Source organism: Scardinius erythrophthalmus (assembly GCF_964197995.2).
Source record: "Scardinius erythrophthalmus genome assembly, chromosome: 2".
Taxonomy (NCBI): Eukaryota; Metazoa; Chordata; class Actinopteri; order Cypriniformes; family Leuciscidae; genus Scardinius; species Scardinius erythrophthalmus.
In genome coordinates this window covers 37,167,249-37,194,642 of record NC_138222.1, presented here as the reverse complement: position 1 = coordinate 37,194,642, position 27,394 = coordinate 37,167,249, and the positions used below count along the sequence as shown (strand labels likewise).

The 27,394-nt window shown below is 38.3% G+C and overlaps 1 protein-coding gene across 20 annotated transcripts in view; it reads left to right on the top strand.

Moving 5' to 3' along the window:
• dgkza (diacylglycerol kinase, zeta a) overlaps nt 1–27,238 on the top strand; it is a 110,613-nt gene extending 83,375 nt beyond the window's left edge. For all 20 annotated transcript variants that reach the window (XM_081354231.1, XM_081354229.1, XM_081354228.1 and 17 more), the window contains 11 exons: nt 1,566–1,635; nt 5,279–5,319; nt 5,423–5,619; nt 9,988–10,089; nt 12,601–12,657; nt 17,395–17,429; nt 19,358–19,407; nt 20,473–20,593; nt 22,671–22,707; nt 22,930–23,029; nt 25,508–27,238. In XM_081354231.1, the coding sequence (XP_081210357.1) occupies nt 1,566–1,635; nt 5,279–5,319; nt 5,423–5,619; nt 9,988–10,089; nt 12,601–12,657; nt 17,395–17,429; nt 19,358–19,407; nt 20,473–20,593; nt 22,671–22,707; nt 22,930–23,029; nt 25,508–25,624 (927 nt within the window). In that variant the 3' untranslated portion in view covers nt 25,625–27,238. The remainder of the gene's footprint in view (nt 1–1,565; nt 1,636–5,278; nt 5,320–5,422; nt 5,620–9,987; nt 10,090–12,600; nt 12,658–17,394; nt 17,430–19,357; nt 19,408–20,472; nt 20,594–22,670; nt 22,708–22,929; nt 23,030–25,507) is intronic.
• Nucleotides 27,239–27,394: the final 156 nt, after the last annotated feature.

Below are 27,394 nucleotides of genomic sequence, written 5' to 3'. Positions count from 1 at the left end.
CGTACAAATAACTTAGTTTAGCTGGAAAACTAAATGATTTCAAACCAGTTAGAGCCTTCGTCTAGAGACATATGCACAATGAATTTAGGTTTGATTTTGTTATCATATGGAAGGCAAGAGCAGGGGAAATCTCTCTCTCTCTCACACACACACACACACACACACACACACACACACACACACACACACACACACACACACACACACTGTGCAGCGGGTCATAATGAATTCCTTGGCAGGAAGGTTGTGTGAGTGTCTGTGGCAGAATAGGGTATTCTTAAAAAAAGAAAAGTAGTCTCAAATTCACATTCTCTCATTAATTCATGTTCTGGAGGGTATTTTCATAGAAATACTGTTGTCCATCTTCTGCAAAGAAGACTTTAAAGGAGAGGGGGAGGGGATACAGCGCTCTACAGTAATTTGAAAGTGATTGCAGTTCCAGTTTTGGCCACAATCTTACATACGGTTCCTTTAAATGATAGAGAAATCTTATATGACGGCGTTTGTATCTGAACTTGATGGCCTGTGTGCCTGATCTGATGGGCTTTGTGTGTGTATGTATCTAATGTAATGGGGTCTCCTGCAGGACTTTGTGTCGTGTCACCCATCTCTGCAGCGGCTGGTGCTCCAGGTGGGTAAGAGACCTGTGAGAGGTAAAACAGGCACACCTGGAGCACTTTCAGGAACAAGACTGGAAATACAGCCTGGACAAATAATCTAGAAAATCAAACAGAGTTCTGTTTGTACTAAGGCCTGTCAGATTTTGATGGACATTCCTGCACAAACCCAAACTACATAAACTTCAGCAGCACATTTGTGTACTCTAAAAATAGGCTCGGAGGCAGACGTGTTTACCGTGAGAGTGCGTAAAACTCAGAAGAGATCAAATAAGCAAGAGAGTTTGTTTTCAGATAGAGCTTTACATGATCCTCAAAGCAGAGTATTCTGCAATTCATCCGAAATCTCCCGCATCATTTTCTGAGATTAGAGCACTCTAGCGCCTCCTAGACACTAGTCTGTTTTCAGACGTGAAGAGAACCCTTATTAGTACAGCATTCACTCATGGCAGATGTTATGGGTGAAACTTCAAATAAGCACAATTTATACTAAATGCTTGCTAAGCTAAATCCACTCACTCAAAGCTTCGTTCCCTGGATATTTCCCCTGGGTCCTAAGTGCTCCCATGTGCTTTGTGTGGATGGATGCCTTCGATCACATTTAGCTTCTGTTGAGAATGGCAGCTTTCTTTATAGTGATGGTGCATGCAGGTGTTGTATTTATTGTGTGTTTGTGGATTCTGTGAGTGTAGTCTTTGTAGTGTGTATTTGACTTTGCATGACATATATCTTCAAATGGCAGTTTGGCGCTTTAGGAAAGATTAATTGATGTGACAGGATATAATGACAGGTCTGTGTGTGTGGGGGGGGTGAAAATAGTGAACTTTCACATTTTTCATATGCTGTTAATTTGCTTTGAGTGGCATAAACTGACACTAATCAGAACTGTATCTACCTTTCTCCTCTTCCCACCTCCTACCCCATACTTTCTTCTCCTCTCATTCGCAGGAAGGTGACGGGGCCCAATCAAAGGCTTTGTCATCTCAGAGGCTGTCGCCAAAATGGTGCTTTCTCGATTGTGAGTATTCTTTTCACAGTAGTTTGGATGGTAGAATTCAGAGAGTCAGATCTGGGGTACTGAACAGCAAGTGTGTCATGGTGGCCCTCAAGGATGTGGGCTGGAGTTGTGTTTATCAGTGCACAAAGTGTAGGTGTTTGCTGTGAATAAAATGGCAAAGAAAGGTCAGAGATTCAAAACCATGAGTCAGACGAACAAAATATTCTCTTATCAGTGACAGAATCAAAGTGAGCCAAAGAGGAAAAGAGAAAGTGTCATGAATCTCCATACTAAGGAACAGAATCTACTCTGACATTTCAGCACTAATAAGGAGTGCCAGGATGATTACTGTCAGCGGGAGAGAATTACAGCCACAGAGAAAGAGAGAGGAGCTGTTGGCATCATATTAACTGCATGTCTGACATGATAAACACTGTGGGTATGTGTGTTTCACTAGTCACACCAGCAGGTCAGCAGGAACTTTTGAAAGAGGTTATGTAAGAGGCATCACTCAGTCATGCATGTGGCATACATTATCATACATAAATCATTTCTCTATTTATTAGAGGTTAAATTTTCTATTCTTTCTTTATTTACTTTTGTTTTACTTATTATTTTCCTTTAAAGTACTCTACCGTTCAAACGTTTAGGGTAAGATTTGTTAAATGAAATGAATGCTTGTTTTCAGCAAGGATGCATTAAGGAATGCATTTAAATTTCTTTTGAACTCTCTATTCATGAAATAATTCAGAAAAAAAGTATAGCGGTCTCCACCAAAATATTAACAACTTTTGTCAAAATTGATAATAATGTAAGAAATGTTCCTAAAATGCCAAATCAGCATATTAGAATTATTTCTGAATGATCATGTGACTCTGAAGACTGGAGTTGTGACACTGTTTTAAAATATATTCAAATAGAAAACCGCTATTTTAAATTGTAATACTTTTTAGCTGTATTTTCTATTAAATAAATGCAGCCTTGTTGAGCATGATACTTCTTTCAGAAACAATGAAATTGTAATGACCTCTAACCTTTGAATGGTATGTATTTTTATTGTTTGTTTAACACTATCCTACTAGCCCATTATTGCCACCATACAGACCTTTATGTGGACCACTTTCCAATTCTTGTAGTTATCTCCTTATTGATCCCTCAATGCATGTAACTCTTTGGAGCAAAAAGATAATTGTACACATTATTTATTCTATGAGAAATGATAAATAGAAATAAATTGCTTTTCGCATACAGGTGACGCTTTTGTTGAGGTGTGTTTAACCATTGACTCGAATTGTGTTGAAAGGGCCATCAGACTTCATTTGACAGTATCTCGAGTTATGGGGAGTCAGTCATCATTATACACAAATCCTCTGTGACAGCTGAGTCACATTCACATAGATCCTAAACTGCTACACATCAAACCAGTGAAATGACAGTACATCACAATCCCCTGTTCAGAACATGCATCTTTCTACCCTTTCCGCCCTTTTTTCATCCTTTCTTTCCAGTCCCTCCTTCCTCTCTTCCCGCTGGCACAGAGCAAAACATTTTAAGACTAAAAAGCTTCCAAGGGCTTTATTACCAGAGCAGAGAGCTGCAGAATTAGTCAAAACTTTTCAGAGTGATTGTGGAAGCACTTCTGATCTCAGCTCAGTGTTATGAAATTGCTGTCAAATAATTAGTTTCAGTTCAAGCGGGGGGAAAGTCTGATCCGAGGCCAGTGTTATGCCGTTTTCATGGATCAGGGAATGGCACATTTGTGTACCCCAGGGCAGCATTAGGGGGGGAAATTGTCACCGAAAGCGTGAGGAATCATGTGCACTCATTACTTTTGCGGCAGCAAATATGTTATTTACAGTTATGAAGACAAGCTCTTGGGAATTTGTTTATGTGTGCATTTTCAGCCTGTGCTTTCTCTTTGGGAGTAATTTGCTTCCGTGAGATGTGAGACCCATAGCAGCATCTCTTTTCACGCTCATTAAGACAACACAAGGGAGTGCCACACCCCTTCACAAATCCAGCAACACTATTGGTCTAAATACCTGGCATGCCTGATTGTGGACCCTCTGATTCGTTCAGATCATCTTACTGACATCTGTTGCAGCCAACCCTGTCAAGGGGTGTCATGAACCTGTGTCGACCATAAACACATTTTATGTTACATATAAGTATCCAGTTCGGGTCATTTTTCGCAACCCAGCGCTGTTTTTTTTTTTTTGTGTGTGTTTTTTTTTTTTTTTTATCCAGCTGAGCAGTGTTGGGTGTAATGCATTGCTAAGTAATTAATAACTGTACTTTTTCAAAGGAAAAGTAATTAAAATACAGTAAGGGATTACTTTTAATATTTCTGTAATTTAATTAGTTACTTCTGATATAATTGCATTTAATACTGTAAAGACTATAGAACATATACAACAATAGTGGATTTAACATTAAAATTAACATGTAATGTTAAAATGTATGTTTTTAATATAACATTTTCCCTTTAAATATGGAGAAGAATAATTTCAAGGATAATTTATGCAATTGTGTATGATTTATTTGAAAGAACTAAAAGAGCAGTTTCATGTCTATCCTTGTATTGTTTAACTGGTTGAGTTTGATATGGGATTTAGAAAGTAATAAGTAATGCAATACTTTTTAGAGAGAGTAATTGCACTGTTGAAGATTTAATTAGTAGCTAGTTAATTACTTTTTTAGAGTAACTTACCCAACACTAAAGCTGGGTTAGGTTAAAGGGTTAGTTCACCCAAAAATGAAAATTATGTCATTAATGACTCACCCTCATGTCGTTCCAAGCCCGTAAGACCTCCGTTCATCTTCGGAACACAGTTTAAGATATTTTAGATTTAGTCCGAGAGCTTTCTGTCCCTCCATTGAAAATGTATGTACGGTATACTGTCCATGTCCAGAAAAGATAATACAGACATCATCAAAGTAGTCCAAGTGACTACAGTGGCTCAATCTTACGTACAACCCAGAAGCGCTACGCAGTTATACTACGTGAACTAACTCGAGGCCCAGAGAGAAGGAAACGAATAGTGGAATAAAGTTGTTATTTTTGTTTTGTTTTTTTGCGCACAAAAAGTATTTAAGATTGAGCCACTGTAGTCACTTGGACTACTTTGATGATGTCTGTATTATCTTTTCTGGACATGGACAGTATACCGTACATACATTTTCAATGGAGGGACAGAAAGCTCTCGGACTAAATCTAAAATATCTTAAACTGTGTTCCGAAGATGAACGGAGGTCTTACGGGCTTGGAACGACATGAGGGTGAGTCATTAATGACATAATTTTCATTTTTGGGTGAACTAACCCTTTAATGTTTGACCCAACATTTAAAAAATAAATTAAAAAATGACAAAATTACTGTACTGCTGGGTTAGAATGAACTCAAAATGGGTGGGAATTTAAAATAACTTTAACCCACGCACAAAATGACTACAGTAACACAGGCTATAATCAAAAGGTGAAATTTATTTATAAGCAAGAACACCCAGAAATAGACAAATATAGGCAGAAGTAACAACATATCATAAAATAACCCAGTGTTTGATCTGTAGATGTTGAAGGGTACTGTTGTGTAATTGGAGACCTGATCTGAAGGTCTGGTAACTAATCAGAGGCCTGATTTGGATTCTTATTTTTGTGTTTACAGCTACAACAGCTGATCGATTCTACAGGATTGATCGAGCTCAAGTGAGTCCTCCATAGAATAACTCTAAGAGTAATTTGAGCTAAAATTTAGCAATTTTGAGTGTCCACAAACAAACTATGCATATTTGTTTTCCATCTGTCTCAGGAGCATCTTAACTACGTGACTGAGATTTCTCAGGATGAGCTGTTTGTTTTGGACCCGGAACTGGTTGTCACAGAGACGGTCAGTACATCGCCAGGCATGCCAGACCTGGTGGACTCCTCTGGTGATGTCCCGTCCGATCCACATAAATTTGCCTTCCCATCATCCTCCTCTTCGCCACCAAACTCACCTGGACCTAGGTGAGACACCGTAAATACACACATGGACAAACACGGAGGAAACGGTTTCAGTGTATCCAGTGCCATTACAGTATATAAAGAGATAGTTCACCCAAAAATGTACTTACCCTCATGTTGTTCCAATCCTGTATGACTGAAATTCTGAGGAACACAAAAAGATATTTTGAGAAATGTCTCAATCAGGTCCAATTTTGTTTTGGGACCCCATTATATGGTCAAAAACAATTCAAAGGAGACATTCTTCAAAATATCTTTGTACAAGTTTGGAATAAAGCAGGACGAGTAAATGATGACAGCATTTTCCTTTTTGGGTGAACTATCCCTTTAAGCAAATCTTTGACTTTCCTTTCATTATAATGATGTTTTGATGAATTAGTTATTTTACACAAACTCTCGTACAGGAGACATGTTCATAATCGTCAGTAGTTAATTACTCAGATGGCTGTAGTTGACAGCAGTTTCAGCCAACAGAGAGCAGTAGAGCTAGAGCATCGAGCCGCCTGTTGGCAGTGTGTTTCTTTATACAAATGCTACAGTACATTAACAACATTAATTCTAAAGTACTGAGATCTTTATGTTTAACATTCACCTAGGGCACATAATAGTTGTTGCTTCTGAAATGCTTTTAATATACAGTAAACACACGTGTAGGCAGGTTCATACATGAATGTCTATGCATGTTTGCATATGGGAATGATAATGTGATTGTGAGATTGTGCGTGTGTGTATAATTGTGTAGTACAGAGTGAATAAAACAGAGCGTTTCCTGCAGCGCAGAGCTTGAGCCGATCCTCTATTTATAGCTGCCTGAAAAAGTCATACAGCACCGCAGCTCCTGTTAATCTCCTGTGTGTGTGTGTGCGTGTGTGTGTTTGTGTTTGGAGGGGGTAAGAGAGCTCAAGACAGAGAAAGAGAATACAGACAGTAATTTAGATTTTTTTTGTGCATTTCGGTTTTCTGTCTTTGTAAAGATTTGATTATTAAATTATAAAGATTTGATGAAATCATTTGATATTGTCTTGTGTAAATCAATATATTTACCTTAATCATCACACATAATTTCTATTCAATAAATGTAAAGGTCTGTAGGGAGGGTGCATTTGATATTTTATTTTATTTTATTTTATTCAATATTATTTAACATTAGTGGAATGCTCTGCTAAAAAAAGAGCAGCTTCAATTTCCATTACTGGTCCATTTCCATTCCATTTTCCATTACATGCTAGCATTCAATGATGGGGGACCAGCATCCAAAACACAACATTCACTACTATTGCGGTCAGTAAGAATTTAATACTTTTATTCAGCAAGGACACGTTAAATTGATCAAAAGTGACAGGAAAGCCATTTATACTGTTACAAAAGATTTAAGATTTCAAATCAATTCTCTTTGAACTTTCTGTTCTATTTATCAAATTATGTGGAAATAGAATGTATTATGTTTTCCACAAATATATTAAGCAGTGCAAACGTTTTCAACATGATTTCTTAAGGATCATGTGACACTGAAGACTGGAGAAATGATGACTGCTGAAAATTCAGCTTTGCCATCACAGGAAGAAATTGCATAAAAATAAATATATACTCATATACAATTCGTACATATATGTATATAGGCCTATATGTACAGTACCAGTCAAAAGTTCTAATATGCCGATTTATTATCAATGTTGGAAACAGTTGTGCTGCTTAATGTTATAACCTGTGATACTTTTTTCAAAATACTTTGATGAATAAAAAGTTAAAAAGAACTGCATTTATTTAAAATACAAATATTTTGTAACATTATGCATCCATTCAAAAGTTTGGGGTCAGATAAAGTCTGATACTTGGGGAATGTCGCACGGCTGGAAAAGTATCTCAGCCAATCAGATTCGATAACCAGAACAAACTGTTGTGTGTGTGTGTATATAAATAAAGTTATTTATTAATATTTCACAATAGTACTGTTTTACTGTATTTTTGATCAAATTTGTGCCTTTTTTTTGTTGTTGTTTTTTTTTTACAAAAAATCTTAGCAATTATCTGATATTTGCTAATAAATCTATTCATTTATTTAGCTCATGCTGGTCAGAAAGAGACAATAGTGTATTGATTGATCAGAGTTATTGAATAGTTATCTCTGTGAATTTTGTATAATGATCGTTGCCCTCCTGCATCCCCCAGCTGTTTGAAGCTTGTCTGGTTGAAACACAGAGAAGTCGCTCGCTGGGCATAACTCTCTTCTGATTATGTCATGGATGTCATTGTATAACCCAGCGGATAGGAGCTATTGTTTATGGCTCCCAATGGAAAACATTAAGTGAACCCTCAGAACACTTTCAGTCCTGTTGCTGCTTCTGTCATGTGTGCTGTGCTGTGATTGTGAGATAACAGTCAGCCTTTTGACTTTAGGGGCCGTGGATGCTTGAGATGTACTCATATGTTCTTTATCTCTCTGTCAGAAAGTCTTTCTTTTACTTTGAATTTGCAGTAAATGTGTCATTTGTCAGCCTTAATGATTCAAACACTACCTTTTCTCTCACCCTTTTTCTCAGGTTCACTCTAAGCCACCTGGGTATTTCACATCAAAGCTGAGGCTTTCTTGAATTAGTCTTGTTTAGCTTGATAATTGTGTGTTGTTTTTTATATCTGTTGTGTTAGAAGCACCACAAGCACACAAAGCTACAAAATGATGACATCCTGTTTTTCTTTTATACATTTATAAATATCTTTTCTTGTAAAATGTTTAAAAACAGCACTATAAACGATTTCAGATATCATTATGTCCATTCGCTTTGTCTGTTATTGCAAGAGGCTTGGATTTTATCTTCCTTGTCAATACTTAAATATAGTTTCTGCAGTTTTAATGACATGTTTGCGAAACCGAAAGAGTCTTTCAGCGAACTTCGTCTCATCTTCTTGTAATTATTTTTCCTCGGCTCATCCTCCTTTTCTCTTTCCATTTTTGTCTTCCTTTTATTTGGATGTTTCACTTTAACCAGGGTTCCCATGGGTCCTTGAAATCCTTGAAAGTTTGTAAATCGGAAGAAAAAAAGGTCGAGGCCCTGGAAATTTTTGGAAAATAAACATACATAGATACAGGTCCTTGAAAGTTCTTGAATTTATTTTGTGCAAGAAGTTTTCTAGAAAAAAATCCATATTATTCCCTCCGGTCAGATTAAAGTGTTATTTCATCAACACTTCATGGCTTATGCATACACAAAACTACTATGATGGCACCTCAACAACAAACGTGTCCCCACATTAAGTCCTTGAATTTAAGGGTATTGGACCTGGAAAGTCCTTGAAAGGTTCTTGAATTTAAAGGTAACCCTGTTTAACAAACAATCAGTGGTACTTTTTGTTCTGAAATAAATTATTCTGCAACTTTTCTATTCCTGATTTGTGGTTAGTTGCACATACGCAATCAGTCACACAGGCGTACGGCTATTGATGCGTTTGGCAGGCATTATTACATCCCTTAACTCCCCTGGGCATGAAATAACGATCTCTCGCCTAGCCAACATTGAACATGCTATTGTTCAATTCAGTATCACACAGAATCGCTCATGAAAGGGATATTAAATTAATAAAAAGAGGTAATTAGCCTTTGTGGTGATTATTTTTGTGGTGTTACGTGCTGAGTTTGCCTGGGTGAACTGTGGGTGAACAAAGTGACAGAAAGCATTGTATTTTTGAGTCTCTAGAAATGTTCTCTCTCTCTCTCTCTCTCTCTCTCTCTCTCTCTCTCTCTCTCTCTCTCTCTCTCTCTCTCTCTCTCTCTCTCTCTCTCTCTCTCTCTCTCTCTCTCTCTCTCTCTCTCTCTCTCTCTCTCTCTCTCTCTCTCTCTCTCTCTCTCTCTCTCTCTCTGTCTCTCTGTCTCTCTGTCTCTGTCTCTCTCTCTCTCTCTCTGTCTGTTTTTCCACCGGTTATGCTTTTCCACCAAATGAGATCAGACTGCTGCAGGGTGATACATGCACTAGTGGAGATCAAAGGATAGTGTCTCTATCTTACTCTGTCTCTCTGTCTTCACCTTCATCTCGTCCTTTTCCTTTCTCTCACATACTATTATTATATACTAAAAACACAAACAATATGCATCTAAACCTACTTCTATATTTTTTTAGGATATTCCTCATCTGTTAGGTGTTTTGTATTAACCAGACTGTAATTGTGGGTCTTTGCATGTTACTTATTTTATTATTTTTATACTGCAAAGCCTTCCAAGCCTTAAAGAACAAGCACACAGATAATTTTGATTGGTTAGCAGCTGGACCATAGCATTTGTTTTTGTTGGCTGCAGATATAATGACTGCCCTGCTGTTATAGTACCATATATTCCTCTTGATAATGTATCTGTGTGTGTCTCTGTCTTTGTTTCCTCAGGGCTGCAGAGCTCCAAAGGAAGCGTGTTTCCAGTGACAGTTCTGTGGCAGAAGCACTTGCACACAGTGACTCGCTCAGATCAACCAAAGCAGCTCTCAGCAGGTAAGAGATACAGAAAGAACGTTTATGCTCCTCCAGAACACATCTCTCAAACTCCAGCCACATGGATCAAGCTTGCTGTCACACACAAAAGTGTTCTTTTTTTCTTTTCCAGGCTTATAAAGTTCTTCCTGATTTGCATTTGTATGGCCCTAAGCATAGTATTGAGTTCTGTGATAGTTATGAAAGATGCTGATCTGTGAATCTCAAGTTGTTCTGTGGAAGAAACCTTCTCTAGCTAATCTTAATTGTAGCAAAAGTGAGCTGACTCCTCTATTCTCATTTCTCTTTTAGTGGGGCTTGATGGTTTATTGATAATATATACATTCTGTAGGGCTCGGCAGTATGAAATATCTTATCTGGTAGAGATGTTGCTGCAGTGTTTATACAGGGGTAGATATACTGTATTTAGAACTGCTTTATGTTATTTACTTTAACATTTACACACAAATTTGAAAGCGAATGTGTCCCAAACAATACGGAATGTGGAAGAACTTGCCGCTAATAGTTGTTTATGACTGTGCAGAGCAATGTGTGTGTATATCAGTGATTTTAAAACATTTTGAAATGTTTAAAATCTTTCCATTGTAGCTCATCCAGGCAGAGTCAGTACCATCCTTTTTGACTTCTTTTGTTTTTAGCTGAAATGCTAGATTTTATAATTAATTTCTAATGAATAATCATATCTTTTAGCCTGCGTTCCAAATAAAAAAACGATGGATGAAGTACCTTTAATTTGTAAAGTATTGCATTCACTCCCCTCTATAAGGGTAAAATAAGTGTAAATGTGTTTGCTTGTGTGCAACTGTGGCCACCAGGCATTTTTGTGAAAAGTATGACATCTCATTACTGTGCAGAAATGCATTTTGCATTTTCCTTGTACTCTGTGTCAGAGAGAGAGAGTCCAAAGGGTTTTCATGAAGGTTTTTTTAAGGATGCATTTAATAGTTCCCCATGAGCATTTCATGAGGACTCCATGAAAAAGTTCATGTTTTCACATACTGTACATGACATGAAGCTTACATTGAATACATGGAATAGTTTTAATGTTTGCTTGTAATAAGTGTTTATTCCTGCTTATTTTTTATAAAAATATAAATTATAATATATATTTATTGCTGGAGATGTTGTTTGTCAGGCAAAAGTCTCCAGAAGTGATAGTTTTTGCGATGAGTTATTTTCACGCTTGATTTGGAAGTGGTTTATGAATCAACTATCCCTCATGTTACACGGCAGGAAAGAAAGATATTCGGCTCTGCTTCATGTAAATGTGTGTGTACATATATGCATTTGCGATTGGAGCGGATGAGAAAGGTTTTCTGTTAGATTCTCTACAGGATCCCAGACCTCATAATGAAATATAGAGAAAAGAACCGACCACTGGATACTGGCCAAGAGATATTACACAGATAAAAATGCAAGAAAGCTGCTGGCCATGAACTGTTAGCTTTCACTGCACAGAAGACGTAAGGCATATCACTGCCTGACTGCTCTCTAGTCAGAAACCACAATCACAAATCTCGCTCTTGTGTGAAATCAGCTCTGTAAAGCACAGAGGGCTGTCCTGGACTCACACGCTCCTTTGTGTTCCTAACTGATGGGCTCTTTGGGTCCTATTACGTTTCTCCTAGGGTCAATAATATCTCTGTAAAGGAAACTTCAGTGTCTGTGGTCCATTATGTAACATTTGTGTTGGCCATGAACTGATACGCTCCAGTGGGGTCCGGGCCACAACCCTGCCTGAGGGGTGGAATATCTGTCCAGAAAAGAGATAATAGAACCACCCCTAGTTTTAATGGAGAAATGTATCTGGATTACATCACATGCACATGCTTGATGTCCTCAAAATGTCACACCAACTCAAACGCACAATGCACAAATCCTCAGTTCTTTGATTATTATTTTTTTCTTTCCCACTCCTTGTTATTATTTTCTTTTATGTGTGTTCTTATATGTATTTATTTATTAGTTTCAATGTTTTCCATGCCATGTACTGTACTGTACTGTATAACATTCTGATTAGGGTTTGTTCTACAGTTTACTTATTGTAAGTTTGAAAATGTTCCATTGACTGTTGATTGTTGAAAATGCCACAGTAGCAGTGACGTTACCACAGTATTTTAATACTGAATTCATTTGGTCTTTTGTTCTTTTACATTTATTTGCATGCTGAATTTTGATTTGCACTTTTCTCTTGTATATATTTAACAATGTCTAGCCAATTTAACAATACATAGTGATCATGTGTGAATTGTTTGCAGCCAACATAAAACAATATGCTTGCTCAGTGTCATGAAAATGACAAAGCAGCTCTAATGCAGTATTTCATTTACAGTATGCAGAACCCTATGCTACTTTTCTTTGCTGCCATTTCCTTTGGGAAATGCAAATGTAGTTTGTACTGTATCACTGTTATGTCAAAAGATTATTGTTTATGTTAATGTCTTCATCATTTTATCTTACATTCCCATTTATTTATGTTGTTTTTTGTTTAATTCTTTTGTTGTTTTGAAGGGTGGGGGGTGTTCATCGCTCAAATACAACAGCAGCCGATTTCAAACCTACCAGCAGGTGAGACAAAGCTTTACAGACTACGTTTCTGTATTCCTCCCTTCTCTGTACCCTGTCAGTTGTTTCTTCTCAGAGCTACTATAGATGTTAGTGTTGAAGTGTTCAAAGAGCTGCTCTACTCTTTTAATCCCAGCCGGGATAGTTTCTGGCAGCCGGTGGTTCTTCTTTATGTGAACTAGCCTATGTGTCATTGCTGCAATGAGGAAATTAAATCCAGCACAGCAGGACCACAGCATTTCTGTTGCTGATTATTATTTTTTACCCGCCTGTTCTGTTCCTTATTAGGCCCTGCTGTCTCTGTTGACATGACTTTAGAGGGTAGAACAGACACAATCGCACACAAGTACACATAAAGTTCTGTGGAGCAAAGAGTAGTAATTTACCATGTTCTGGTCCAGTATAGGCATTTCTACTCTGGTTTGTTCATGTTTTGTCTTGTCTTGCATTCTCCGGTTTGATGTCTGTCATCCCATTTACTGCTGTTTGCTTTAAGACTAAGGGCAGAGTCACACAGAATGCATTTTTGTGTTCCAATGTGCTGCTTTTTGGTTTTCCATGTAATCATCTGCTAAACTGACATCTTTGACCATTGTGGCACGTCTCACTGCTTTTTTAGCATCTTGCATGAGCACCCCATTTTTAAGATGTAGTGTCAAGTTAAATTAAGTTTTTTGAAAAAATGAAAACGTTTTTTGGCAGTTTTTTTTTTTTTAAGTTATATTTTGGTATTTTTGTGGCACGGGTGAAATGGGATTGACAAAGGACCAAGAGCTAGGAATCAAACTCCGGTCACCAGAGGAGCAGTTATGCTATATGTCAAAGCACTGACAATGGAATATGGCGTTTGAGTGGACCATCTTAAAGGGATAATTCACCCAAAAAGGAAAATCTTTAGATCACTTACTCACCCTCAAATCATTTCAAACCTGTATCAAATTTTCTTCTGTGAAGTATGAAAGAAGATAGTTTGAACAGTGTTCATACAATTGAAAAAAAGTGGTGATTAACGTTGTTGAATCAAACCAAATGGTCACCAGATAAAAAGTCATAAAGGGTTGGTATGACATTAGGGTGAGTAAATGACAGAATTCTCATTCTTTGGTGAACTGCTCTTTAAGAGATGGCTTCAGCATGGTATAGACAAGCACAAAGACAGCTCGTTTAAATTGTGACAGCCTGAAAACCTCACCAATCTGTTCTTATACAGCACTCTCTCTTCTGTTGCCCATATTCTACATCTCATCAATACCTCAGATCAGCTTAAGATGCTTTAAAGTTTGATTAAACCAGCATCTATCTGTATCTCTGTCTACCAGGGAAATTGATTAGGTTTCTGTTGTCGTTGGTTTAACTTTGAATGAGAGCCGTAATTAATTGATACATGTTTTATGTTGTTTTTCTGTCATACATAAATGAGGGATTTGTGTTTTCCTCTGTAATGGAATTATAGCTGGGCCCATGAGGAGATCGCATTCTGAGGCAGATTCACATCTGAACACTGATACTCAAAGCAATTAACAACAGGAGGAAACAAGAGCGCACAAGAGAGATTAACCCTTGTTTCCTGTGCAGGCTTAATTAACCATCTTTAATGTGGTGTCTGCAAATGGTAAATTGGAAGGAGCATAATAAAGGTTATATTGATGAGGAGAAGCAAGCGAGGAAAGATGCGTAAAAGCAGCGAGGGCAGTTTAATGGGGCATCGCAGCCTTCATTATCAAGCTGAGATCCTCATGCAGCCAAAGTATCATTGGCCCCTAGTGAGCTGAACTTTGACCCTAAGAACCTTCCTATATTGAAGTCTCCTTATTGGTATTTTATTCACAACACAGGCCATCAGGCACCCCTCATTAAGACCTGTTTTTGTTTTAAGAAGAGACTCCTGCTCATAAATCTCAGTGGTGATTAGAGAAGAACATTCCAGTCCACAATCAATACAGTAAAAATAACTTGCAAATACCATTTGTCGTATTTGTGAGAACTGGTGGGAGCTGGTGATCTGGCTGAATAAATGCCAGGCCGGTCCGGATTCAGATCGCTGTTTCTTTCTAGATTTAATGAGGGGTTTCTGGGCTCATATCGAATAATTGGTCCAATGTCACATTTCTACCCTTTCTGTAAATGTGCTAAATTACTAGCAATTACAGCTAGCAAAAACTCAATAACCCCATTAAAGCTGCCTTGAGCTATATTTTCATTGTTGAGCATGTGTGTATGTGTGTGTGTCTGTGCAGGGTGCATGTTAGAGTGTCTTTTAGAGCGGTGTTAGAGTGTGTGAGTATGTTGTGAAAGCAGTCTGAGGAACGTCAGTAATTACAGCTGCCGTCTGGGTTACATACCAAGGAATGGTTCAGACACGTTTAAACACTGGATGATCTTTACACTAGGGGACTAAACCGTTACCAGCTTTTCCTCAAGGACATGATGGTTAGAGATGCATTTGCCCTGATTCCAGGCACATATATCAAGCTCCCCATGCTGTCCCAACTCAGCTGCAAGCCTTTTTTCCATCTGAGGAAGAAGAGGTTGTATCGAAATGAATATGGCTGAAGATAAATGTGGATGCCAATCACCGCGGCAAGTTCATTGATGTGAATTAGTTTTTCTCATGCTGTATTGATGATGTGAACTCTCAGACACACAGGAAAAGATTGGCTGATCTGAACATTCCTCTCTGACCAGAGATCAGTGTTTTTGAACATCATTTATATCATATATATATATATATATATATGTGGAAAGATAAGTTATGATTGATAGAGTTAGTTTTTGATAGATGAGAGTTATGATTTGTGGTTTCAGGGATCTGAAATCCACTTACCTGAGCAAATTTCACTGCCTGGAGGCTGAACCTCAGCTGCGAGGCTGGAGGAGGCATGCAAACATTCAGCAAAGGTGTGTGTTGGGAAGACATGTCAGAGTCAGCCCAGATTTATGAGTCTGTAAACTGCTTTTAATTATGGGACACACTCAGATTCCTTAGCAAGGCGAAATCTCTCACTCACTCACTCACTCACTCACTCACTCACTCACTCACTCACTCACTCACTCACTCACTCACTCACTCACTCACTCACTCACTCACACACACACACACACACACACACACACACACACACACACACACACACACACACACACACACACACACACACACACACACACACACACAATCACTTGTAGACACATCACAATGGAAACAGTATTATGTGGCTTTGACTCAAGTGTTCATGAATCCCTTTACCTTTTCCATTCCTCTTTTTCTGTCTCACTCAATTTGAGGCATTGTGTTTGAAGTGAAACGGGTTTATTGTTTTTCAGTTGACTGTGATCTGACCTCTCCTAAATACCAGTTACATTTACTGCAGACCTTTCTTGTAAAGAATACCCCTTATTGGCTCCTTCTGTCAGAGGCTGTTAAATATTTCCTTGTAGTGCGTTTCTGGCAAAGAAACCAGTCTCAGAACTGCACTGCTTCTAGCAAAGTTCAGGATCCAAAGCCCTGTGTGCCACTTGTCTCTTTTCCTTAATGTCCCAGTCTTCTTAGTGTGGGGTGGGGAACCCTTTGATCAAATATTCTTTCAGGTGAGAGCACACAGAAGATGCTCCAGTCAGCTGGAGGTCTGTTGGGGGAAGAGACAGAGAGGAGGTGTAGTGTCAACGATGTCATCTTCGTCCTGGGTGTATTCGACTTGTCCTTACCGAACGGTGATATTTCCCGCTTGCTGTTGGGGGAGGAGTTAAAAAAGAAGCGGTCAAATCGATCATTTTATGCTTCCCATAGTGACGCTCGCACAGTATTTGTGTACTTTATCTCAGACAAAGATTAGATGTAATATTTCTCAAATAAACAGATGTTTGAATTTTACATGTAGCAAGCAGAAACGCTCTTCATTGAATAGGGTACATGCTGCTTGATACAGTGCCTGTATTTAAAAATGCCTTATTATTATTATTTAAATACCATTTTTATAAATTTTATTTTGATTAACATAACATTTGTAACGATATGACATTAAGATTAAGTGAAAAGAGTTTTTACTCTGTTATGTTTTTACTCCAGAAAACACTGATTTTTGAACATTAGTGGAACTGATATTGTCATCTGTTTGACCAGTTGTGAAATGGCTGTCGTCATCAGGCTGTCGTCATCAGAGCTCATACAGCCATTCTGGTAAAATGACTTAGTCTGCCGACTGAGTCTGCTTGAATCCTTCTCGCTGTATTTTAGTGGCATATCATATGTCAGCAGCTCGTCAAGTCAGACTGTCATGCACTGCTAAAGATGCCCATTCTGTGCAGTGCCATATGAAGTCAAACAGACGTAATGTCACACTGTTTATGTCACACAGATAGAATTGCAGTGACATTCATTGAGTTTGGGCTCTCTTCTCAATTCATCTCTTGCTCTGAGAGAAGAAGAATATCAAGCTTATCTGAAGTTATTATTCTGTTGCTCAATAAATCTCTGAGATGCTGAATATTGAGAAGGGCATAAAAGAATGTGTATGCATATGCATTGTAGCCAATCTTTCTTTCTAGGACCATTTGAAGATTATTTTAACAGCTTCATCAGGAAAAACATCAGGAGATGATTCAAATTGAGATTAATGGCTTCACAGAGTGTGCCTCAAGAACTTTAGTTTCAGACACATGCTGTGAAGAGGTCCTCTAACAGATTTGTGTTTTTTGACTTGAACAGTTTCAATCACTCAAATGTTTCTGTTTCTCCCACAGGTTTGAGAAGAGCACCCTGAACAATGCGAACTCTGGTAAGGAGTTTAAGTAGTGCTCTAATTTTGCATTCTGCTCTTCAGTGAATGAACATCATGTGAACTTTTGCAGAGTTTCTTTGGATAATAATGTAAAATTCTAAACGAATAAATATAAATGGGAGCACAGCGAGGGCTGAATTTTAGTCTTTCCTTGTGAGAACAAGTTAAAGTCGTACAGACTCTCATGTCTCTGCTAGAAGCAAATTGGGGTCACTACATATAGTTGAGGAGCAGCTCTTGCTCAGTGAATCATTTCTGACTTTCATAGAAGGTGGAAGTGTTAAACACTCCTTGGTCTTCGTTCTTGTTCCTTTTAACGAGCCGCTGCCTGTCGGGAGAAGGCATGTGCCAAGGCTGTGGTGTTTTCAGCTCTCTTTGCATTGGTAGGGGAAGGAAAGGTCTGTCTCACAGTCTGTGCGGTGCAACGAGGCAGAGCAGGTTATCATCACTCACACTGATCCACATTAGAATTCAGCACTAGCTCCAAAGCTTCCTGGCGTGAGCATAGGAGGAACGCATTTCCAAAACCTGATTTGGCCCTGTGCACGCTTTTTCTCTAGACAGGAAAAAAGACTCTTCAATTCCATAAAGCGGCCGAGTTTTCAGAGCTGGATTGGAGCGGGCATATCTTTAGACACAGGCGTAGATTTAACCTCGCAGTCCTCTCTACAGCGCGTGTTAGCCCAACATTCCAGCCGGGTGTTTTCATTTCTTACCTCTCGAGGTTTGCGAAGCAACACACAAGATTGCTGGATTAGGAACGCAAATCTACAAAGGGCATTGCGAAGCTTTGAACACAGATTTAGCATATTGAGACTGAACCCTCAGAGCCAGCATCAGCAAATGTGATTAACACCCGTAATTAAAATCATATTTCTACTCCCTTTTAAACTGTCTGCTCCTAAAGCATTAAATAACCAGAACATCATCTTGTGTAACTCTGAATAACTGAATATTGAACAGAAATGCATAAGCGATTTGTGCATGCAGGCAGTTTATGAATAATAATACCTTTAAGTAATAATGGAGTCATCAATTGTCATGAGGAAACTGACTCTAGTATTCGCACATTTTCTGGTATCACAGCTTTACAAATCTTCTTATAAATAATTCCTCCTTTGTTTTTTATTCTAATGCCATAGTTTTCACACATCTGGTCACATTTCAGATTGGTAGATTCAGTCTTTGCTTTATGTAACATTTTCAAAATTGTTCTCGATTTAACACAATTTAAATGGTGAGTAAAGCCATCTTCCAAACCATAATTTCACTACTGTAAGCCTATAATAATTATATTTATTTTAGAGCTGTCGGGTGGATTTAGCAGGAACCTCGATACTTCAGTCATTCATCCTTGTGTGTTCATGTCATGTCTGTAAATAAAGGAAATAAGGTCAGGTTATTACAGTGCAAGTTGTCGAAGTAGCCTGAAGCCACAAATAACCCTTAAACTGAAAAGAGAGTGTTGGTCAAAGGGAAAGCGAAAATGCATGAATCAACAGCAGGCAACAATTTGCCTATATATAGCCTATTAGCCAAGTTATAATAGTTTTCACTGTTTACCTTATATAATATGAATAGATGTTCTGGGCACTCTATGACATACTGTTCTGACATACTGTTCTGGTCACATTTCATCTTAGTAAATCTCTTGCTTTAGTTACACTTAAGTAATAACATCAAAATAATTTCAAGATCAATTAAGATGGCCTCCATTAACTCTGGAGAAGTCTCTAATGCTGATTACATAATTGTAATATTAATATCTGATCACATTACATCTTGGTAAACAGTCTGCTTTAATCATTAAGTAAAAATGATCAAAACAAGTTCAAGATCAAATAATTGACAAACAGCAAAAATTGTATAAAAAAGAAAAAAATATGCTTGAATCTCCATTAATAAAGTACTTTCTTGTTTAACAGTGTCAGCAGACAATCTAATCGAATGTGTGAAAATGAAGGACCACCAGAAGGTAAGAGCATAATTTAAATACATTAAGCACATAAAAACCTCGCCCTTTCACCTTCTAGGTTTCTCAGACTTTTGACAGATTTTTATGTTTTATTTACAAAATGACTTGCAAGAACATGAATATCATTTGAGTATAGCTCGAATGTTGTGTTTTACAGTAATTTAATATGCAAGAAAGCAATCCGTGTGCTTTTAGTTACATGTTTACTCGGCCTAAAGGATATTCTGTCATCTCTAACGCTGGACTGACCTCACCATTAAATGTCAAGTATCTTGCAGAGCGGGGGCGGAACCAGATAAATGATCCTGCATATTCTCTTGACCTTTCACTCGTTCTTAGTTTCTATGGTGACCAAACAGGCTTTCCCCAGAATGATAATCTCTCATATTCAGCCCCAAACCTGTTATGGCACAGAGCAGAGAAGAGAGAGGACATTTCAAATATTAATGAAGATGTTTGGCATGTTGCAGTAGGCAGTGATGTACACCGCAACCCTTACCTGCCCCAATGCGTTTTCTTTAAATTAAGCATCTCAGCGTCCTTATAGCTGGACCATAGAGCAATAAACACTCTCTCTGACATTTAAACTCGCATGAAAGATGCAGAACTATAGACACTCTCTAGATGGTATCTCCTCTTTCCTCTCAGTTCATTCATCATCAGGAAAGAATTCATCATCCTCCAACTGAAAACTGGCAAAATAAAGAACCTCTGATGATACTAGTCTAGACTCAAACTCTCTGTGGTGTATAAAAGAGTCCTGGCAAGTTTCTCACAGATCTTGGGCTTTATCGCACCGAAAGGTCCTTTGAACCTAATATTGAGACTGTCACTGGCACGTTTGCTATCAGCCTTCAGCCAAACTTGTGCTTTTCTCCTTGAGCACAGCTGAGCCCATCACTAGATTCTGTTTGAATTACTGTGCGGAAACTTTGGAATAATTAATGAGCCTCAGTGATCAGGATACCATGTGGCTTACCATAATGATGCTCTCTTTGATTTGCCATTGTTTGGGGATGTTTATCTCAGTGTTGGTTTGATTAACTGGCAGCTTTTTCTCTGCAGTTGAAGGAGCTGCATAAGATGGGGGCAGACCTGTGTGTGCAGGACCCTGTGGGCCGTACCCTACTGCACTATGCTGTGGAAGTGGGCAGCAAGGAGATTGTCAGATACATCATTGATAATGGTAAATGATCACATAACACATGTCTGTAACATCTCTAAAATGCTTCTGGCATAGACGGAGTGTCTTTGTCACTGCAGTTTTTATGCCTCTTGTTCTTTCTTTTGAATGATCAATATAAATTATGTGGAGTAGATCTCTGAAAGAGTAAAGTGAAACTCCTATCATTTTCTCCAAGGCATTTTCACTAACTCAGTATCACTAAGTTGAATGATGGATGTTTGCTGTAGATCACAGTGTCTACAGAACCCCTGCTCTCTCTGTGTCCATGTTTCTGTATGCTTTCCTTTTTTCTATTTCTAGATCTTGGTCACTTAATCTGTATTTGGGGAGGGTTTGTCTTTCTTTAAAATGTTTAATTAATAAATAATTGGCCAATTTTGTGATTCTCTTTAGGATCGAATAACATTGGAGTTTATTTTGTGGAGTTTTATGGAGTTTTTAGTGTTTTGTCAAGAGTGACTTTTAGATTTTTGTCAATTTCTTTTATAAAAGTTTTGGGGTTGTAGCTGTAGTCAATCAAGAGTTGAGTTTCATGGACTAGTTGAAGAGCAAATGTGTTTAGAGTCTGGTTTCATTGGCGAGGAGGGCTTTATATTGAAATGAATCAGGGCGGACTGATGGAGTTGATGCCAAAACTGAACACATCTCTCCTGGACCTCAATGTTCAAATGGTATAAGCCTAATTCATCCCTGCAGGCATCATTGGAAGTGCTTCTGTGGACCTCTAAAATGTTTTTCTGTGAGAAAAACTAATTTCTAAATAAATTCACATCAATAAAAAATAATTTGTTTTATTATTGAATTATATAATTTTATCCACGTTTTAATGGGTAATTTTATTTCACTGACTTTGTGACTTTATAGCATAAAAGGCCCTCCGATCCTTTTCGCTCAGTGTTTTGATAGCCAGACGGAAGCCTCCCGAAGTGCTGATGTTGATGCCCAGATAACTGTAGCTAGTGCTGTGCTGTAGGATCTGTCCTTTATAACCATGACTCTGGTTTTGTCCAGATTGACTGTCAAAGCACTTGTGAGTGCTGTTCCAGTTCAGTCTCTCTCTCTCTCTCTCTCTATCTCTCTCTCTCTCTCTCTCTCTCTCTATCTCTCTCTATCTCTCTCTCTCTCTCTCTCCAAAAGTCTTCAAAACTTCTATTTTGCATTTTTTGAATTTATACAATTTCTTAAATACAAATTATATTATTAACACGGCAATTTAAGTGAAAAGTCTGTTTAGTTCCCGTGAAGATCAAATGTAGTAAAATATCATATTAATTTTCTATCATAATGTTTCTTTGTTTAAATTCTTTCAATATCTTTTTAACAGTTAATTACACGTATTGAAATCCCTGGTTTCACAGACAAGGTTTAAAGTAGTCCGAGACTAAAATGCATGTTTGAGCTGCTTTAACTGAAAGCAACTTTCACTGACATATCTTAAAATATATATTAGTGGCATTGTTTTGTCTCAAGATGCACATCAGTAATGTTTTTTCTAAGGCATGTTTATAAAAACTACTTAAATGTCCTAATTAAATTAAGGCCTAATCCTGGCTTAATCTACTGTAAGCCCTGTCTGTGAAACCAGGCCCTAGACTTTCAGCGTGATCTCAGACTTGAATCCCCACCCCAGACAAACATGCATGATTTTGTTTGTTTACAATACTTGTATAAATTTTCGGACACACCTATACTATTATTCTTAAGTGTGAAAGGTAGCAATAATATAATCATTAAAACTATGACAAATGGATTATCTTATATTTTAGATTCTACAAAATAGCCACACTTTGTCACCGTTTGTCTCTGTCCAGGCCTTTAGATCAACAGGTCTCTGAACGTAAACGCATTCAGGTGTGTCCAAACTTCTGACGGGTATTGTTTGCTACTTTGCCTGCAATCGCTGTTATGTGCATTATCTGTGGTGTGTGTAGGGGGTTGATGTGTGAAGCGGGTCATCTCTCTCTCCCACGCAAGCTTTTTACAGCTCTTCATTAAGCAACACACCATCACCTCAGGGCACATGCTTTAGTGCGGTTGCAAGGTTTAATTTCTCTTTTTTTCTCTCTTTTTTCCACAGCACCCACCGATATTCTGGATGTAACGGAGAGAGAAAAGTGAGGCCTGTTCTGTCATTCTATAATGCACATTGATGTCATTTTATCTGTTGACAGGAAAGGATCAGGCTTTTGTTTTATGATAGTATAGTCAGGCCTGGCTCACTCAAAATCTTTTCATGAATTATCTTGAGATTCATTTTTAACAGCCTGTTTATTTCTCCAACTTGTTTTCTGCCTTCTCTTTCTCTCTGTCTTTCTATCTCTTTCCTTTTTATTCAGCGGAGAGACGGTGTTGCACAAAGCGGCCTCGTTGTGTCATAGGACAATCTGTCATTACCTAGTGGAGGCGGGAGCATCTCTCATGAAGACAGACTTACAGGTGAGATAGACATGTAGAGAAAGACAGTTCATGTTTGATTCTGGATAAGTTAAAGGGTGTCATCATTTACTCACCTTTACCGGATGTCATTCCAAGCCCATAAGACTTGGTTAATCTTTGTAACACATCATATAAAGCAGTTGTATCTCTTCACAAGACTTGGATTAAACTGCTCGATTCAAATGGATTTGTTTCACGATGCCTTTATGACCTTTTTTGAATCTTTTTATGAAGGTTTTAGTTTCCTGAACTTTCAATGGAGGGACATAAATCTCTCAGGTTTCATTAAAAACATCTTAATTTGTGTTTAGAAGATTAACCATAGTCTTGGGGGTCTGGAACGACATGAAGGCGAGTAAATTATGACATTTTTGGCTAAAACATCCCTTCAGTGTTTTTAGAGGTCTACTTACAAGCATAGAATGAAGCCTCATGACCAGGGCTGCGTCTCCCAAAAGCATTGTAAGCCTAAGTTGATCGTAGAACAATTGCCACCAGTGGTCTCTACGATCAACTTAGGCTTACGATGCTTTTGGGAAACGCAGCCCATGTCTGATGCTGACAAAAACAGAAGGGGAAAAAATGTCATAGCTTTGAGTATATCTATTGACATCCTGTCAGAAGTTTGTGTTTGATATGGGAATTTAGGAAGGAATAATTTTGGTGAGCTCTGAATACAGATTCATGCCAAACCGATTCACTGGAGAAGTTTGTGGCTTTTGGATCTGTCTCATTTTGGTTCCAGCCCTCCAGCTGGTCTCTATCCCTGAACGTCTCTGTTAGTCAGTGCTGACTAAGACCTCCACATGAAACAAGGAGCCATTCTTCCCCCCAGCAGCCCACCCTCTCCCCCGCTCACCTCCACAGAGCCAGCCAAGAGACTCAAGCTCTCCTGCAGCACTTCTGATTGGTGTACCGCAAAATTACAAACAGCTGTAGATACACTACACTCTAATTACTGCCTCTCTTCTTTTCAGAAGAAACATCAATTTAAAAACTACTTATTTGAAGAGATCTGTGAGGGAATGATTTTCCACAAAGCACAAAAATCTCATTTGTGGTTAGAACTCTCAGCAGTACTATTCTTCGCTCTTGCTCACTCTCATTTTCCCCTGTAGTTTTGCACTGTTGCACCACTGGGCCTTACTGTAAGAGTCCGCTCTAAAGCTCACAGCAGTCTAACGGACCTTTCCCAGCTCCCATCTGATAAATGTGTGAGACGGCACTGATTGAGTCTCCTGGGTGCAGATGGACTCTAGTCTGTCTGACAGCCTTAAGTTCTATCTACTGTATGTAATTATCAGTAACTCATGTGCTGTTGAGGGAGATGAAATGTGTGAAGTCACCAGTCTGACACGGTCTGAGAACAGACCGAAATGGAGATTTGTCTCTTCAGAGGATATCCCGTGATTTTCATCTGCCCTCTTCAGGGAGACTGTCCTCCTATGCTCCTGACAGACTTGAACTGAACAAGACCTGATTTAGTGTTGCCATTTTCCTGGACTGTGGTTCAACAGCTCCATCAGCACTTTTCTGCTCCGCTCTCCCTCTGTTTCCATCAAATCTTAGGATCCTGCACTCATTCAAACCAGAAAACATCATATCCAGGATAGAGTGACTCATCGTTCATTTCCCTGTGATGAAGCGCAATCCTCCTCTCCAACTCTCCTCCCTCTCGCTTTCTTTCCTCTGTTTCTCTTACGGTCTATCTATCTGTCTTTGTCTTTATATAATAAGCATCCCCATTATCCTTTCCATCATTTTTTTCCCTTCTCTCATTTGTGACTTGTATGAGAATAAATGCATGCTGGTTTTTAAAAGCACTATAAAAGTGTGATTATATTTCTGTTTGGCATGCCCTGCGGGGATCAGGATCTAAACCTCAAAGCTGTGTAACTCATCTCTTTTAGTTCATCATGGCTAATATTCTCCATTGTGCTTGCTACAGGACTCTGTAGTTTTTGACAGCTTTTCCAGAACTGGCTTTGTCTGCATGTGAAAGGCTGAAAATGGAGGGATGCAGCACCACACTTGCGTAGTATGAAAGGGTGCTGGTGGCCGTTCGTACTGTATATTCCCAAACAAAAGCAGCTTCATCTGTGCCACAACAATGAAAGCGCCTGGCGGGCAGTTTGAGTGCTCTCAGCTCTGTTAGGAACAGTCCGGGCCTTTCTCTCAGACTCTCAGCACCAGGCCTGCCTGCAATTAACAACAATTACTGTTGAGCAATGCTGGCACCAGCAACATGGAAAAACAGAGGCGTTTTCTGAGAACATGTTTACCGATAGAGGCTCAGTGTAATCTTTGATTTCCCTTCTTCATTGTTAATGAAAAAACTATCCATAATTAAGGCCTGGAGCGACCATAGATATTCTCTGTGTATTTTGCTTCAGTTCACGAAGAGCAGTTTAATTATAAATTATGGCAACTTCTCCAGCATTTGTTGTGTTTGGACTTAACGTGTCTCTTCATTTCCAGGGCGACACTCCAAAGCATCGTGCCGAGAAGGCGAAAGATGCAGAACTCGCGGCATATCTTGAGAGTCGGCAGCACTACCAAATGATCCAGCGTGAAGACCAGGAGACTGCAGTTTGACCTTTGACCTCTCACTCTTCACCTCAACCAGTGTCCTCCTTTTTGTGCCAAAACAACAGTAACCAAAAATGTATCGCTATACCCATCGCAGGCTCTCTGGACTGCACAAGGGGGGGAGGGTGGATTCATTCCCAGAGAGGGGAGATGGTCGGACACTTAACTCTCTGAAGAGGTCTCTAGCTTTTATCATCATTCTCTGAATGACCTGTTGAACTTAATGTCTTTTATTTCATTGCACTGCCAAAACATCTTAGAGTTTGTATGTATGAAACAGGATGCAGAATTCTCTCCATGTGAATGCACTCATCAAGTTAGCTTTTCTAGTTTGACAATGCTGAATGTTTGATGAATAGAATGAGGATCTCAAAAGATGCCCATGGGCTGTGTGTGTGTGTGTGTGTGTGTGTGTGTGTGTGTGTGTGTGTGTGTGTGTGTGTGTGTGTGTGTCTCCAGAGGCGTCGGCGTCAGTAGAGTCAGGGCTATGGCGAATGCTCCAGCTGCACTTACAGCTCCAGCTTCAGTATTGCTCTGTTATGGCTGAACTTTAGTCTGGCCAGTGGTCCAGAACATGAACCGGAACTCGAAACATTTCAACATAGCTGACTCATTTCCTAATAACAGTAGAGCCATTCAATAATATGATGTTAATGTATAATGTAACTTTCTAGATTCCTCTGCACTGAAAGAGTTCAGGATGGTTCAAAGACAGGAATGTTTTCCTAGGGCCTTGGTTTTTAAGTATCAGAACGATTTAGATATTTTTCTGGGTTTGTTTATTGGAAAGATTTTGCATTTTCATAGATTTCTGTGCGGTTTCTAATAAGAACATTTGGTACTGTAAATGTATGCGAGTAGCTTTCTGTTTAAGAGGCATTTTGCACTGTAGCTTCGATTGCCTTCTTTATTCTATAATATGAATTTATAATTGATGTACTAAATATAGCTTCTTTCCTACAATATTTTTAAGTAAATAGATGTTTATATAATTTGTAGCTATAAAAAATATGTGTTGTCATGTTTGTATTATAAAACTCTGTAAATTAGATTTTGGTTTATTGGAGTTTCAGCATTTTTCTTAATTCTTTGTGATAAACCAACACACTTTATTAGAGTTTGTTTATTGTTTTGTTTTAGTTCTGATGTCTAAATACAGATTCAAGATTTTAGGATGCTAATTATTTTCCTAAAAAGATATATATTGAAAATATTTTGGCCTTGAAACATGCGTATTTAATAATATTAGTCATTTATAATGTATTTCAGTAATTTACATCACAGAATGAAACTCTTCTCTGTCCAGAAAGGTTACTACTTCATTAATCATATGACCCACTGGTTTCAAAGTTATTTACAATAAATGGCATTAAACAGGATGTATGCATATTTAGGTAAATCCACTAGCATCTTTAATACTCTTGTCTTCATTAGCTCAGTTCTATTCTTTCTTTGGAAAGACATTGAAAAATGTGAGTGTTTAAACAACCATCCATTCAACCCTTTTACCCTGACAGCTATTTGACAGGAGTCTTGATGAATGACATCATATGCCATACAAGCTGAACTCACTGAACTCTTACATGGGACATGTCTTAATAAACATGGAATATGTCTTAATGATCGATTTTTTTTAAATTCTGAAAGTTTTTGTTTTTTTTTGGACTTTATTTATAGTGTGGAAAATTGGGTTTGTTGTCCATGATTATTATTATTTTTTTTAAATCCTTTTATAATGTTCCATCTGAAACCCCAGTGTAAAGGCTGATCATGTGA